Here is a 17,365-nt window from a genome sequence, read left to right on the forward strand (position 1 = left end):
GTCAACCTGTTAACATGATTCAGCAGACACAGCATACCACTACTACTAATAATAATAATATATGATATGGTACGTAAATATACTACAATACACATTTTTTTTGTTTGACTCGTTCTATCTTTCTCTGACTCTGGCTCTATCTGGCTCGCATATGACCTCACCCTTAAAAATGACCTCATCTCCCTGGGGAAATTAAGTCACACAGGGAGTGTGAGTAAAACGCATACAATGTTGATTTAGACCCAGAATTGTTGAAATCAGGAGGTCTGTGTTTTTGTTAAAAAGAATAAAATAATATATATAGGTCTTGTGTGTTATGGTATTGTAAAACACTCCTGTAATTCACTTTAGCCACCCGGAGAGGTCACTCACTGCATAAAGACTGCTGCTGATCCCCAGGCAGACACACACATGCACCAGTGTGCACACAAAACACTGGTGCATCCAGCAGCTGTCCCTAGTGGGTCAGTACAGCATATCAGCGGTGTATCTCATTAAATATCTGTTTTGTACAATAATGAAAGCATTGATTTGTATTGCATAGGCTGGATATTACTAGTGTTTACTCCTGATAATTGATTGCAAATTAATGACTGTAAAAAAGGCTAAAAGCAGCGGTAAGACCTCACATATATTAAATATGTATGTGTCAGGATGTCCGGATTTCAATTTCTACAGCATCACCGGCTTCTCCCTGCCTCCTCCTCGGCATCTCTCCTTTTAGAGCGCATGCGGGCGTTCAGCACCACGGACAGTGAACTGCCTAATGGAGCTGCGTTGCTATGGTGACGTGCTGAATGTAATTTAATATTCTGCACCCCCCACTTCCACCCCCTACCTCACAGTGCAGCATGCGCACGCTGCAGATATCTGAACAGCATATGTTTAAGACCTTTAATAACAGGAATGACGTGCTTGAGACAGTCTGGTATCATTGCTGCACTGTGTATGAAACAATGGAGGCAGGAACAAGAGGGGAGGGATGCAGAATGCTGCAGCGCACATGAGTGCGCATGGTCTAAATGCAGAAGCAGCACGTAGCTACAGTAGCAGGTGGGAGGGTCTTTTATTATGTAGGTCACTTTGTTTCATGGCTTGTGTTAGAACGTTTGCCTTTTCTCGTCTTGCCATAAATTATTTGACATCCTCCAAACAATTTGCTGCAGTGTGATGAGACTGCTGCAAGGTGAACAATACACAGCACGGACAGTGGAGAGATGGCAAACGAGTGAGTCATCGTAGCTGCACTTCTAGGAATAATCCATGAGATGTCACTGCTCACCTCTGCAATGGGACAAACAGAATGGGAGTGTGCAGATATAGACACTAAGTATCACCAACGTCACCTGCTTAAACATACACACTTTGGTAACTGCACAGCCCATCAGCTCAAATGCCAAACAATGAAATAACTATTAAGAAATAGCATCTAAAAAGATAAATGGACATTTATTTGTTTTTTTAAATTTATATTTCTTCTTTTGGGAAAGTATATTATAAGTGGTATATATTGTATATGTTGTGTGATAAAATTTAGCTAAACTATATATCCTTATGACCTCATTTGAAAAATACTGATTCTGAGTCAGTCCTGTACTGCTGAATATTGCTCCAAGTTCAGACCATTAGAGTAGATTGTTATTAAAGCAGTAAAATCTCAATTGTTCTCAGAAAGTGAAAACTGTTATTTACATTTTAATACGTCCATTTATTCATTTATTCAGCAGAGATAAAAGAGTTTGTTCATGATTGTAAATCTTATTAATGCAGATTTTGTTGGTGTAACGCAGACGGTGTTTGGTGAGCAGACACAGAAACGTTGTATCCTTATCTCAGCATAATAACAGTAGGCGGTGCTGTAACGCCATTTATCGCCACCGTGGCTGCGTGTTAGGCGGTGTTTTTTGCAAGTGCACATGACAACGCCAAGAGACGAGTTAAAGGGACGCAATGAACAACATCCATCGTCCTGCTACGACGATAGTACGAGTGGATCTTTGCGTTTTATCCAAAAACGCAAACTGACGTGTCCAGAAATATAATTTAAAGGGATTAGGATCGTTTAATCAAGAGGAGTTTGCCAAACAATGGCGATAACGAACAAAGCAGTACAACGTCTGGGTGCGTGGATTGCTTTTTGTCTAACGCTGCTGGTTGTGCCACCTTTGAAAGGAGCCTTGGCTCAGATACGGTATTCCATTCAGGAGGAACTGAAAACGGGCACAGCAATTGGAAACGTAGCCAAAGACCTCGGCTTAGACCATGGAAGACTAACGGAGAGGAACCTTCGTGTTGTATCGGCAACAAAGCAGGACCTGTTTGACGTAAACCCAAAGGATGGCGTTCTGTTAGTAAACCAGCGAGTGGACAGAGAGGAGCTGTGCGCAAAAACGGTTCCGTGCGTCACGAATCTCAAAGCAGTGGTGGAAAATCCTCTCGAGATGCACCAGATAACGGTGGAGATTGTGGATGTGAACGACAATTTCCCGAAATTCCCAGAGGAAAACTACACACTAGAGGTTTTGGAGTCGGCGATAATTGGATCTAGATTTCAAGTGGAAGGAGCACACGACTTGGATGTGGGAGTAAATTCTCTTCAGTCCTATAAACTACAACACAATCAGTATTTTCGCCTGGAAACCGAGGAATTTGGGGACGATGGAAAAGTGCCGTTTCTGATATTACAGCGACCTTTGGACCGAGAACAAACAGCTCAACACTGGCTACAATTAACAGCTACAGATGGCGGCAAACCATCAAAATCTGGTACAGTGAATATCACTGTTATTGTCTCTGATGTGAATGATAACTCACCGGTGTGTGATAAACAAAAATATTCCATAACAATAAAGGAAAATGCACCTATGGGGACATTTCTGCTGACGGTAACTGCGTCTGACTCAGATGAAGGGATGAACGGTGAGGTTGAGTATTTTCTAAGAAGTAAATTTAGAGGACTCTCCTTTGAGCCGTTTGATTTGGACAGTATCACCGGCAAACTGACTGTGAAAGGAAGCCTGGACTATGAAGAAAAGCAAGTGTACGAATTAAAAATACAGGCAGCGGATAAAGGGGCGGTTTCTCTGTCCACACATTGTAACGTTGTTGTAAAAGTGGAGGACGTGAACGACAACCGACCGGAAATAGAAATCACTTCCCTGTCAAGTCGAATTCGTGAAGATGCTCCTCCCGGCACGGTGGTGGCTCTGATGGCCGTAACGGACCTTGACTCGGGTGTGAACGGTCAGGTGGTCTGCAACGTGCCCGGAGATTTGCCTTTTGACCTAAAGCCTTCCCCCGACGGACAGTCATACTCGTTAGTCACAAAGGACTATTTAGATAAGGAAAAAATGCATATGTATAATATAACCATAACAGCGAGGGATCTGGGAAGCCCCGCCCTGTCCTCTACTAAGGTGATCCAGGTAGACGTGCTAGATGTTAATGATAACAGCCCACTGTTCAATGAAAGCCCCTACACCTTTTATGTGCCCGAAAACAACAAGGCTGGAATGTCAATATTTTCAGTAACTGCCACAGATGCTGATGGAGGCGAGAATGCAGTGGTCACGTACTCTCTAGAACGAAGAGGAGCAGGACTGAGTCTAACTTCGTTTCTAAATATAAACGAAGCCGATGGCACCATTTCAGCGCTGAAAAGTTTTGACTTTGAGACTCTGAAGACGTTCCAGTTCCAAGTCGTGGCCTCAGACTCTGGGACTCCGTCACTGAGCAGCAACGTCACAGTGAACGTGTTCATCCTGGATCAGAACGACAACGCTCCAGTCATCCTGTATCCAGTCAGCTCCAACGGTTCTGCTGAAGGTGTGGAGGAGATTCCCCGCAATGTGAACGCAGGACACTTGGTGACTAAAGTCAGAGCCTATGACGCTGATATAGGATATAACGGCTGGTTACTGTTCTCACTGCAGCAGGTCACTGACCACAGTCTCTTTGGCTTGGACCGCTACACAGGACAGATCAGAACACTGCGCTCATTCACAGAGACAGACGAGGCTGAGCATAAACTGCTCATACTGGTCAAAGACAATGGCAACGTCTCACTCTCAGCAACAGCTACTGTGCTGGTGAAACTGGTGGAGCCCAAAGAGGCTTTTGCAGCTTCTGATGTCAAAAGTTCAGCAAAACACGACGAGGAGAATAATGTGACTTTCTACCTGATGATAACTTTGGGCTCAGTTTCAGCACTTTTCCTCATCAGCATCATTGTGCTGATTGCAATGCAGTGCTCCAAGTCCACAGACTATACTTCTAAATATCTGCAGGAGCCTAATTATGACGGGACACTGTGTCACAGCATCCAGTACAGATCTGGAGACAAGCGCTACATGTTAGTTGGACCCAGGATGAGTGTAGGATCTACTATAGTCCCAGGAAGCCACGCAAACACGCTGGTGCTTCCTGACAGGAGGAAAACCTCTGAGGTAGGACATTCTATCTAATTATTAATTATATTAGTTTTAAAATTCTTCCTTTCACTTTTTCCTGTAATAATGGATTACGCTGTCTATGGTGCTGGAAATGTGCCGTCGTCTATTTAGAACTTATTGTATGTATGTATATGTTTATTTTTCACATACCGACTTGTGGTTCTGAATGGTTTTTGGACTCTGTACGATGACTGCTTTTATTGAACATTCCCTCCCACAATTTAGCGTTTTATTAATGGCTAATAGGTAACACTTAGGCTCGTACAAGAGACCTGAAACTTAATTATTTCTGTGACCTTATTATGTAAGGTCACAGTCGCTCGGTGGGCGAAAAAATGTATATTTTATATTTTCTTCCAAACCAGTCCTAATTTTTGCTTCACAATAAAAAGAACGACGACATAGGCGGAGAGTCAAACACTGGTGGGTTGTCGGAATTGAGTTTTTTTCTAGGTTGAGGAGCTTGTTTTTGCTATAGTAAACATCCAGTAGTTCCTACAGGTTGCTTACTCTTTGATATTATTATGAAGTTTTAGAAACTGCAGATTGTTTTTATCCCGACGGTAAAAATATAAATGAAATAGAAAACATACCTATTATTTTTCACAGTTGTTTTAGTTTTTCATGACGGTATTTTGTGCCGAGTCCACATGGCGTCAGTGTCTCGCCACCAACCACTGGTAAATGGTTTCGCTGGTCCAGCCCCTTCCTGTTCAGACTGTCAGAAAAGACCCGCTTTAAAAGAGATGAGGGTTTGTCGCTGTAGCGTTTGTACATTCGTCGAGTAAATACAGACTTTAAACGAAATATTTTGCGGCTGATGATTTTTTTCAGCTAACGTTAATGAGTGCATTTAACGCAAGCACTAGACAGGTTTAACTGGATACAATGGATTTACAAGGACAAAGACGAGGACCACAGCACCGGTGGGTTGCGTTCTGCTGTTTTATGATGCTCAGCTGCAGGCAGTCGGTGTCGGCTCAGTTAAAATATTCAGTTCCAGAGGAGGTAAAAGTTGGATCTGTTGTTGGAAATATCGCCAAGGATCTAGGACTGGACATTAGCTCATTGGAGGAGCGACGGTTTCGTATTGTCTCTGGATCTGAAGACGCTCAGTTTGCAGTTCACCAGAACAATGGCGTCCTGGTTGTGCATAAAAACATCGACCGAGAGGAGCTCTGTGGCAGCGTGGTGCCGTGTTTAATAAACCTGAAAATAGTAGCCGAGAATCCCATGGAGATACATTACGTCGGTGTGGAAGTCTTGGATGTAAATGACAATTTGCCGACATTTCAGGAAGAAGAAAATGTGTTAGAAATACCCGAGTCCACTCTCATAGGTCGACGCTTCCAGTTACCAACTGCACATGATCCAGACGTTTTGACCAATACTGTGCGTGTGTATAAACTAAATCAAAACGAATACTTCAATATACAAATCAGAGAGAGGGGCGAGGACAAAATACCATTCTTAGTATTGCAGAAGTCTCTGGATCGAGAAAAGCACAATGAGCACAAACTGATTCTGACAGCAGCTGATGGTGGAAATCCACCGAGGTCCGGGACCTTAAACATCACAGTCATAGTCCTCGATTCAAACGATAACCACCCAGTATTTAGTCAAGAGGTCTATTCGGTAACAATATCTGAGAATGCGGGAGCAGATACAAGTGTAGTTCGAGTTAAAGCAACAGATGTGGATGAAGGTGCTAATGGAGATGTTGAATATTTCTTCGGTGGTCAACTTGACCGTAAAATCTACGACATGTTTACCCTGGATAAAGATAGTGGAGACATTAGGGTGAAAGGTGAGCTTGATTTCGAGAAGGCTGACGTTTATAAACTAGATGTTCACGCCACTGACAAAGGACAACCTCCGATGAGCACCGACTGCAGGGTGATCATCAAAATACTCGACGAAAATGACAACAAGCCTGAAATTGAGGTGACGTCGCTGTCAAAGACGGTATCAGAAAGCTCAAAACCTGGAACAGTGGTTTCCCTTATTAGCATCACAGACAAAGACGCAGGTTTGAATGGGAGGGTGATATGCAGTATTTCTGATAACGTGCCGTTCGAATTAAAACCTTCATTTCAGGATAATATGTACTCGTTAGTTTTAAAACAACATGTGGATCGAGAATCCGTTTCGCAATATGACGTCACAATAACAGCTACAGACTGTGGTCAGCCTCCGCTATCTGTGTACAAAACACTCAGCATAGATGTTTCAGACGTCAATGATAATAAGCCAGAATTTCTGCATAGTCCATATGAAGTTTATTTAGTAGAAAACAATGTGCCAGGAAACGTAATATTCTCCGTTAGCGCTTCAGATAAAGACTTGAATGAAAATGCAGCTTTAACTTATCATATAATTAGAGATGAAAGCAGTCAAGGTAAAAGTGCATCATTTTTAAATATTAATTCAGAAAACGGACAAATAACGGCGCTAAAAAGTTTTGACTTTGAGACTTTGAAGACGTTCCAGTTCCAAGTCGTGGCCTCAGACTCTGGAACTCCGTCTCTGAGCAGCAACGTCACAGTGAACGTGTTCATCCTGGATCAGAACGACAACGCTCCAGTCATCCTGTATCCAGTCAGCTCCAACGGTTCTGCTGAAGGTGTGGAGGAGATTCCCCGCAATGTGAACGCAGGACACTTGGTGACTAAAGTCAGAGCCTATGACGCTGATATAGGATATAACGGCTGGTTACTGTTCTCACTGCAGCAGGTCACTGACCACAGTCTCTTTGGCTTGGACCGCTACACAGGACAGATCAGAACACTGCGCTCATTCACAGAGACAGACGAGGCTGAGCATAAACTGCTCATACTGGTCAAAGACAATGGCAACGTCTCACTCTCAGCAACAGCTACTGTGCTGGTGAAACTGGTGGAGCCCAAAGAGGCGTTTGCAGCTTCTGATGTCAAAAGTTCAGCAAAACACGATGAGGAGAATAATGTGACTTTCTACCTGATGATAACTTTGGGCTCAGTTTCAGCACTTTTCCTCATCAGCATCATTGTGCTGATTGCAATGCAGTGCTCAAAGTCCACAGACTATACTTCTAAATACCTGCAGGAGCCTAATTATGACGGGACACTGTGTCACAGCATCCAGTACAGATCTGGAGACAAGCGCTACATGTTAGTTGGACCCAGGATGAGTGTAGGATCTACTATAGTCCCAGGAAGCCACGCAAACACGCTGGTGCTTCCTGACAGGAGGAAAACATCTGAGGTAGGACATTGTTATTATTAATTATTTTAGTTTTATTACAAACAAATGACATTTCCTTTTACGCTATGGCGTAATAATCGATTGCGCTGTCTATGGTGCTAGACATGTGCCTTTGCGTCTATTGATCTAACAATAAAGAGGTACAGCGAACAACAGTTCTTTCTATATGAACTACAAGTAATTTCCCCTTTTAGTGAATTAATTAAACTAAATAGTGCCTCTGTAAAAAGATTTACATAATCTGTGTTCTGTTCTATCCTGCTCTCATTACTAACGGAATTCTTGATGTCGCCTATAATTTACCAGTGAACATAAACAGTATGTAACTTTCGAACTTTTTGTCGTTTGACAATTTATTTTTTTTATCCACATATCTATGTCTGGTTGTGATTGGTTTGTTGAGGAATATTGCGAAATTGTAGTGGAGTCTGTACGATGTAAGACTGGTTTTGTTGAACATTCTCTCTTGCACTTAAGTGTTTTATTACTGGTTAATAGGAAACACGTAGATACATACAAGAGACTTGAAATATACCTAGTGAAGGAGAACAGGTGATTTTGTATAATAGTGTAGCACAAAAGCCACATGGGGTCAGTGCGGCCCAGATGATATTTGTTGGGATCAGACTGTTCAGGCCCTGCCCATCTCTGCGTTCTCTTTCGTGGAGGGTTTGTGCTGTCAGAGCACACATCGTAGCTTTGCGCTCAATTCACAACATCGGTTAATATTTTTACCAAAATACGTCCGATCTAATTATTTAAACTGCAATCGGTCGGCGAAAAATGGATACCTGTAGTTTCTTCAAAACCAGTCCTGTTTTTTGCTTTACAATGAAAGAACGAAGACAAAGGCGCCGTGAGAACCACTGGTGGGTTGTCGGGATTTTGTTTCTCTGTGTTGAGGAGCTTGTTTCTGCTCAGCTGAGATACTCAGTTCCAGAGGAGGTCCAGGTCGGATCCCCCGTTGGAAACGCTGCCAAGGACTTGGGGCTCGACATGAGCACTCTGGCAGACAGACGGTTTCGTATTGTATCGGGACCAAACCACGCTCTTTTCCAGTTAAATCAGAACAATGGAGTATTGTATGTTGGAAAAATCATGGACCGCGAGGAGTTCTGTGAAGGAAGCAAGGTTTGTTTGATAAACTTGAAAATTGTAGTTGAAAACCCACTGGAAATACATTACGTTGGCGTCGAAATATCCGACGTCAACGACCATTCCCCGACATTTCCAGAGAGCGAGCAGCGTCTGGAAATAGCAGAGAACACACCTCCGGGTACTCGTTTCCAAATCCATGCAGCCAGAGACCCTGATATCGGCACACAATCAGTTCGTTTATATAGATTGAGCCCGAATGAGTATTTCGATATTGAAGTCAGAGACAGTGAGGAAGACAAGATCCCGTTTTTGCTGCTGAAAAAGCCTTTAGACAGGGAGCAAAGGGTGGAACATCATTTAGTATTAACGGCTCTGGACGGAGGCAGTCCGGCGAGATCAGGGCTCCTTAACTTAACTATTGCTGTGCTGGACGTAAATGATAACCGACCTGTGTTCAGCAAAGACGTATATACGGTATCATTAGATGAAAACGCACCGATTGGAACGGTTGTTTTAGAGCTAAACGCTACAGATTTAGATGAGGGGCCAAACGGTGATATTGAATACAGTTTTGGGAAAACGCAAAAGAAGAAAGTTCATGACACATTTGAAATAAACAGTGTGACGGGTGAAATTCGAGTTAAAGGAAAAGTGGACTTTGAAGACACGGAGGTTTATAGACTTGATTTACAAGCTTCAGACAAAGGACAGCCTCCGTTGACAGCAGAAAGTAGAGTTGTAATAAAAATACGAGACGTTAATGACAATACGCCAGATATTGACGTAACATCTTTGTCCAACGTGGTCCCAGAGGACTCAAAGCAGGGAACAGTCATTTCTCTCATTAGCGTTACTGACAGAGACTCGGGTGTTAATGGGAAAGTTATTTGCAAAATCATGAATAATGTTCCGTTTGACTTGACGCCATCCATCGAAGAAAACATGTATTCACTCGTCACAAAGGGGCGTTTAGACCGAGAGGCTGTGTCTCGTTATGAAATCACAATAACAGCTACCGACTGTGGTGAACCTCCTCTTTCAACTGTGAAAACGCTGAGCGTCCAGGTTTCAGATGTAAATGACAACACACCGAGATTTATTCAAAACCCAACTGAACTGTATCTGGTGGAAAACAATACTCCAGGAGCATCAATATTTTCTGTGAGTGCTGCGGATAATGATTTGAACGAAAATGCAGCACTAACGTATCACATTGTAAGAGGGGATGGAAAACAGGGTGACATGTCGTCTTTCCTGAACGTCAATTCAGAAAACGGACAAATAACGGCGCTGAAAAGTTTTGACTTTGAGACTCTGAAGACGTTCCAGTTCCAAGTCGTGGCCTCAGACTCTGGAACTCCGTCACTGAGCAGCAACGTCACAGTGAACGTGTTCATCCTGGATCAGAACGACAACGCTCCAGTCATCCTGTATCCAGTCAGCTCCAACGGTTCTGCTGAAGGTGTGGAGGAGATTCCCCGCAATGTGAACGCAGGACACTTGGTGACTAAAGTCAGAGCCTATGACGCTGATATAGGATATAACGGCTGGTTACTGTTCTCACTGCAGCAGGTCACTGACCACAGTCTCTTTGGCTTGGACCGCTACACAGGACAGATCAGAACACTGCGCTCATTCACAGAGACAGACGAGGCTGAGCATAAACTGCTCATACTGGTCAAAGACAATGGCAACGTCTCACTCTCAGCAACAGCTACTGTGCTGGTGAAACTGGTGGAGCCCAAAGAGGCTTTTGCAGCTTCTGATGTCAAAAGTTCAGCAAAACACGACGAGGAGAATAATGTGACTTTCTACCTGATGATAACTTTGGGCTCAGTTTCAGCACTGTTCCTCATCAGCATCATTGTGCTGATTGCAATGCAGTGCTCAAAGTCCACAGACTATACTTCTAAATATCTGCAGGAGCCTAATTATGACGGGACACTGTGTCACAGCATCCAGTACAGATCTGGAGACAAGCGCTACATGTTAGTTGGACCCAGGATGAGTGTAGGATCTACTATAGTCCCAGGAAGCCACGCAAACACGCTGGTGCTTCCTGACAGGAGGAAAACGTCTGAGGTAGGACTATTATTTATTTATTTGTTTGTTTGCTTGTTTATTTGTTTATTTGCCTATTTGCTCATTTGTTTATTTATTTAATTGTTTGTTTATTTATTAGTTTAATGTGATTTTCAACACAGACATTCCTAACAGATATGGTCAGGTTTGAAATATTTGTTTCTCAATACCTAACTTAAATTTGATTGAGTATCTTGGACAATACTGTAAAAATGGGTCCAAATATTTGCTGTGTGGTCTGGTGATGTTAATCACGATGTGTTGATATTTCTGTTGGTGTTTGGTTTTAATGCTTAAATTAGATTATTAACTCAGTTACGGATGTTTACAGTAGCAGCTCATCCCTAAAACTGGTTATAAAGTGAAGTGCACTGGACCTGTACGGGCTAAAAATGCCAAAACCAATAAATATCTTTAGCTACTACAAACTGCTTATACTGTTTTGACACCATGATGGCGTTATCCCGACGGTAAAATTATAAATTAAATAGAAGGCATACCTATCATTTTTTACAGTAGTTTAATTTGTCATGACGGTGTTTTGTGCCGAGTCCACATGGCGTCAGTGTCTCGCCACCAACCACCGGTGAATGGTTTCGCTGGTTCAGCCCCTTCCTCTTCAGACTGTTAGAAAAGACCCGCTTTACCAGAGATGAGGGTTCGTGGCTGTAGCGTCTGTACATTCGTTGAGTAAATAGAGACTTTGAAAGAAATATTTTGCGACTAAGGATTTTTTTTTCTACGAACGTTAAGGGGGGGATTTAACGCAATTGCTAGACAGGTTTAACTGGATACAATGGATTTACAAGGACAAAGACGAGGACCACAGCGCCGGTGGGTTGCGTTTTACTGTTTTATGATGCTCAGCTGCAGGCAGTCGGTGTCGGCTCAGTTAAAATATTCAGTTCCAGAGGAGGTAAAAGTTGGATCTGTTGTTGGAAATATCGCCAAGGATCTAGGACTGGACATTAGCTCATTGGAGGAGAGACGGTTTCGTATTGTCTCTGGATCTGAAGACGCTCAGTTTGCAGTTCACCAGAACAATGGCGTCCTGGTTGTGCATAAAAACATCGACCGAGAGGAGCTCTGTGGCAGCGTGGTGCCGTGTTTAATAAACCTGAAAATAGTAGCCGAGAATCCCATGGAGATACATTACGTCGGTGTGGAAGTCTTAGATGTAAATGACAATTTGCCGAGTTTTAAAGACGAAGAAAATGTTTTAGAAATACCCGAGTCCACACTCATAGGTCGACGCTTCCAGTTACCAACTGCGCGTGATTCAGACGTAGTGGCCAATACTGTGCGTGTGTATAAACTAAATCAAAACGAATACTTCAATATACAAATCAGAGAGAGGGGCGAGGACAAAATACCATTCTTAGTATTGCAGAAGTCTCTGGATCGAGAAAAACACAATGAGCACAAACTGATTCTGACAGCAGCTGATGGTGGAAATCCACCGAGGTCCGGGACCTTAAACATCACAGTCATAGTCCTTGATTCAAACGATAACCACCCAGTATTTAGTCAAGAGGTCTATTCGGTAACAATATCTGAGAATGCGGGAGCAGATACAAGTGTCGTTCGAGTTAAAGCAACAGATGTGGATGAAGGTGCTAATGGAGATGTTGAATATTTCTTTGGAGATCAACTTGAAAGTACAATCTACGACATGTTTACCCTGGATAAAGATAGTGGAGACATTAGGGTGAAAGGTGAGCTTGATTTCGAGAAGGCTGACGTTTATAAACTAGATGTTCACGCCACTGACAAAGGACAACCTCCGATGAGCACCGACTGCAGAGTGATCATCAAAATACTCGACGAAAATGACAACAAGCCTGAAATTGAGGTGACGTCGCTGTCAAAGACGGTATCAGAAAGCTCAAAACCTGGAACAGTGGTTTCCCTTATTAGCATCACAGACAAAGACGCAGGTTTGAATGGGAGGGTGATATGCAGTATTTCTGAAAACGTGCCCTTCGAATTAAAACCTTCATTTCAGGATAATATGTACTCGTTAGTTTTGAAACAACATCTGGATCGAGAGTCTGTTTCGCAATATGACGTCACAATAACAGCTACAGACTGTGGTCAGCCTCCGCTATCTGTGTACAAAACACTCAGCATAGATGTTTCAGACGTCAATGATAATAAGCCAGAATTTCTGCATAGTCCATATGAAGTTTATTTAGTAGAAAACAATGTGCCAGGAAACGTAATATTCTCCGTTAGCGCTTCAGATAAAGACTTGAATGAAAATGCAGCTTTGACTTATCATATAATTAGAGATGAAAGCAGTCAAGGTAAAAGTGCATTATTTTTAAATATTAATTCAGAAAACGGACAAATAACAGCGCTAAAAAGTTTTGACTTTGAGACTCTGAAGACGTTCCAGTTCCAAGTCGTGGCCTCAGACTCTGGAACTCCGTCACTGAGCAGCAACGTCACAGTGAACGTGTTCATCCTGGATCAGAACGACAACGCTCCAGTCATCCTGTATCCAGTCAGCTCCAACGGTTCTGCTGAAGGTGTGGAGGAGATTCCCCGCAATGTGAACGCAGGACACTTGGTGACTAAAGTCAGAGCCTATGACGCTGATATAGGATATAACGGCTGGTTACTGTTCTCACTGCAGCAGGTCACTGACCACAGTCTCTTTGGCTTGGACCGCTACACAGGACAGATCAGAACACTGCGCTCATTCACAGAGACAGACGAGGCTGAGCATAAACTGCTCATACTGGTCAAAGACAATGGCAACGTCTCACTCTCAGCAACAGCTACTGTGCTGGTGAAACTGGTGGAGCCCAAAGAGGCTTTTGCAGCTTCCGATGTCAAAAGTTCAGCAAAACTCGACGAGGAGAATAATGTGACTTTCTACCTGATGATAACTTTGGGCTCAGTTTCAGCACTTTTCCTCATCAGCATCATTGTGCTGATTGCAATGCAGTGCTCAAAGTCCACAGACTATACTTCTAAATATCTGCAGGAGCCTAATTATGACGGGACACTGTGTCACAGCATCCAGTACAGATCTGGAGACAAGCGCTACATGTTAGTTGGACCCAGGATGAGTGTAGGATCTACTATAGTCCCAGGAAGCCACGCAAACACGCTGGTGCTTCCTGACAGGAGGAAAACATCTGAAGAGGTAAACGAATTTTGATTACATTTGTTTTTTCTGCTAAAATTATTTGTTTTAGGGAAGTAAAAGTTATATTAATAATAAAATAATAATATAACGCAGCAACAAATACATTTTCATTTCGCTATTGCCTTTCAATCCATTTTACATTTTATTTTAATATGGAACTGATTGTTTTGACCAAGTAATCATTTCGCTATGGAAAGTAACGAATTTTTATTTGCCTGAAACACACTCTGTTACATTCTATGTTGCCTAACTGACCTGTGGATGTCGCTGTGATATTGGGAAACGACAAAACGGGTTGTCCCTCCCCTGAAGGAGCCTTTGTTTGCTGCCCAATGCAGAGCGATGATATGAACATACTATAGCGAACGATTCATGTGTGCACTGTGTAACTGTGCCCGTTTAACGAGCTGGATTTGGATTACTTTTTTGCATGATCTGTGTTGCTTCCATTGCCCAGTGTAACGATGGGAAGCGACAGACAACACGGGAGGATGGAATCGTATTTGCTTGTGTTTCATATGGCGCTACTGGTTCTTCTCGGAAAACAGGCTTTTGCTCAAATAAGATACTCTATTCCAGAGGAAGTAAAAGGAGGCACTATTGTCGGAAATGTAGCAAAGGATCTTGGCTTTGACGTCACTTTATTAATTTACCGGCGGATCCGGGTTGTGGCTGGATCTAAAGAGACATTTTTTGAGGTAAACCAGGACAACGGTGCTCTGTATGTCCACAGGAAAATCGACAGAGAGGAGCTGTGTCACGGTAGTGGTGCATGCCTAATAGAATTGAAAATCCTAGTCGAAAACCCTTTGGAAATGCACCATGTAGTTGTAGAAATCACTGATGTCAACGATCATTCGCCTAGTTTCGTTGAAAAAGAGCAGGCTTTTGAAATATTCGAACAGACCTTGCCTGGAAGGCGCTTGCAGCTGCACACCGCCCGTGACCCGGATGCTGGAGTTAATTCTGTTCGTACGTACACTTTGACTTTAAATGGACATTTCGAAATAGATGTTCGTGAAAGCGATGAGGAGAAAATACCGTTTTTAGTGCTGAAAAAACCCTTGGACAGGGAACAAACCAGCAAATATGAATTAATTGTTACAGCTCTTGACGGAGGTAAACCTCAAAGATCAGGGACATTAAATGTTACCGTTATTGTTCTCGATAGTAATGATAATCGTCCAGTGTTTAGTCAGGACGTCTACCAGATTGCTGTGAAAGAGAACGTTGTACTTGGGACGTTAATATTTAAAATGAACGCGACTGATCCTGACGAAAGCTCTAATGGGGTCATTGAATACAGTCTTGGAAAAACCCTTAAGAAAAATGTTTACGACATTTTTGAACTGGACAAACGTACCGGCGAAATAAGAGTAAAAGGAAAAGTTGACTTTGAGGAGAACGACATTTACAAACTAGACGTTGAGGCAACCGATAAAGGAACACCCCCACTTACAGGTGAGTGTAGAGTCATCATAAAAGTAATAGACGTCAATGACAACCCACCGGAAATTGAAGTAACGTCACTGTCAAATACGGTGCCAGAAGACTCGAAGCCTGGAACCGTAATTTCACTCATTAGTTTGACGGACAAAGACTCAGAGGTGAATGGAAAAATACTAGCAAGTTTAACACCCGGTTTACCATTTGAGTTAAAGCCTTCATATAAGGAAAACATATATTCGGTGGTTACCAAGAGATTTTTAGATCGAGAGGACGTTCCAGAATATGATATAACAATAGAAGCCGCAGACTGTGGTGAACCTCCTCTATCCACGTATAAAACCTTAAGTATTCAGATATTAGACGTAAATGACAACAGCCCACGTTTTGACATAAATCCTTTACAATTTTATGTAGTAGAAAATAATGACATTGGAGCGTCACTATTTTCTGTAAGCGCAACGGACAAAGATGTGAGTAATAATGCAGTTATTTCTTATCATATTAGTAAAGGAGGGGGTCAAAACGACATTATGTCTATTATCACTATTAATTCAGATAATGGACAAATTTCAGCGCTGAAAAGTTTTGACTTTGAGACCCTGAAGACGTTCCAGTTCCAAGTCGTGGCCTCAGACTCTGGGACTCCGTCACTGAGCAGCAACGTCACAGTGAACGTGTTCATCCTGGATCAGAACGACAACGCTCCAGTCATCCTGTATCCAGTCAGCTCCAACGGTTCTGCTGAAGGTGTGGAGGAGATTCCCCGCAATGTGAACGCAGGACACTTGGTGACTAAAGTCAGAGCCTATGACGCTGATATAGGATATAACGGCTGGTTACTGTTCTCACTGCAGCAGGTCACTGACCACAGTCTCTTTGGCTTGGACCGCTACACAGGACAGATCAGAACACTGCGCTCATTCACAGAGACAGACGAGGCTGAGCATAAACTGCTCATACTGGTCAAAGACAATGGCAACGTCTCACTCTCAGCAACAGCTACTGTGCTGGTGAAACTGGTGGAGCCCAAAGAGGCGTTTGCAGCTTCTGATGTCAAAAGTTCAGCAAAACTCGATGAGGAGAATAATGTGACTTTCTACCTGATGATAACTTTGGGCTCAGTTTCAGCACTTTTCCTCATCAGCATCATTGTGCTGATTGCAATGCAGTGCTCAAAGTCCACAGACTATACTTCTAAATATCTGCAGGAGCCTAATTATGACGGGACACTGTGTCACAGCATCCAGTACAGATCTGGAGACAAGCGCTACATGTTAGTTGGACCCAGGATGAGTGTAGGATCTACTATAGTCCCAGGAAGCCACGCAAACACTCTGGTGCTTCCTGACAGGAGGAGAGCATCTGAAGAGGTAAGACAAACTTATAGACATAAGATTTCACTTTAGGATATTAATTTTGGATATTTACATTTTTTCTGTTAAATTTTTAAGACTAATACATAAAAACATATAGTATGTCATAAAGTTCTGGTTACAGTTGTTTCAGGTATTCAAAGTTACCTCTTAAAACATACGCTGTTTGACTTGTTTTGAGTAACATTCTCAGTTACGCATGGTGTGATGCTGTCCATGGTACTGAAGCTGGCTATGGTGAATCTTTCATCGAGTGTCTGGTAGAGCATGCATTTTGGTGGCTACAATGACAGCTGTGCATTGTCCAAGGTGCCAGACGTTTGCTTTAGTTATTTAATAATTGCATCCAGCGAAATAAATAGACTTAGTGGTCGATATCAAATCTACCCGTGTTTGCATGTCAGCGATTGTTTCAAGGTAGATTTGTAGCATAGTGAAACAATGTATTCGTGTTTTCTGTGAAGGGCTCTCTATTTTTGTATGAGGGCAGTGAATGTTCCACTGGGTGTCAG

General features: G+C 42.7%; 3 protein-coding genes across 5 annotated transcripts in view; all 3 read left to right on the forward strand.

Annotated features, from left to right (window-relative positions):
* The first annotated feature begins 1,948 nt into the window (after positions 1-1,948).
* The window catches only part of LOC114864332 (protocadherin alpha-C2-like), a 148,399-nt gene continuing 132,982 nt past the window's right edge, over positions 1,949-17,365 (forward strand). Inside the window, exon 1 of one of the 3 annotated variants that reach the window (XM_055512229.1) lies at positions 1,949-4,445. In XM_055512229.1, the coding sequence (XP_055368204.1) occupies positions 2,088-4,445 (2,358 nt within the window). In that variant the 5' untranslated portion in view covers positions 1,949-2,087. Of the gene's footprint in view, positions 4,446-11,521; positions 14,029-14,387; positions 16,851-17,365 lie in introns of those variants that run through there. The other 2 variants (XM_029165169.3, XM_029165171.3) reach the window with 2 other exon arrangements.
* LOC114865030 (protocadherin alpha-8-like) lies at positions 5,216-7,730 on the forward strand. The gene has a single exon (XM_029166046.3). The coding sequence runs from the start codon at positions 5,340-5,342 to the stop codon at positions 7,713-7,715; it is 2,376 nt and encodes a 791-aa protein (XP_029021879.1). The 5' UTR covers positions 5,216-5,339; the 3' UTR covers positions 7,716-7,730.
* LOC114864343 (protocadherin alpha-3-like) lies at positions 8,442-10,970 on the forward strand. Its single transcript, XM_029165180.3, has one exon. The coding sequence runs from the start codon at positions 8,478-8,480 to the stop codon at positions 10,953-10,955; it is 2,478 nt and encodes an 825-aa protein (XP_029021013.1). The 5' UTR covers positions 8,442-8,477; the 3' UTR covers positions 10,956-10,970.

The sequence above is a fragment of the Betta splendens genome, chromosome 10 (assembly GCF_900634795.4).
Source record: "Betta splendens chromosome 10, fBetSpl5.4, whole genome shotgun sequence".
NCBI lineage: Eukaryota > Metazoa > Chordata > Actinopteri > Anabantiformes > Osphronemidae > Betta > Betta splendens.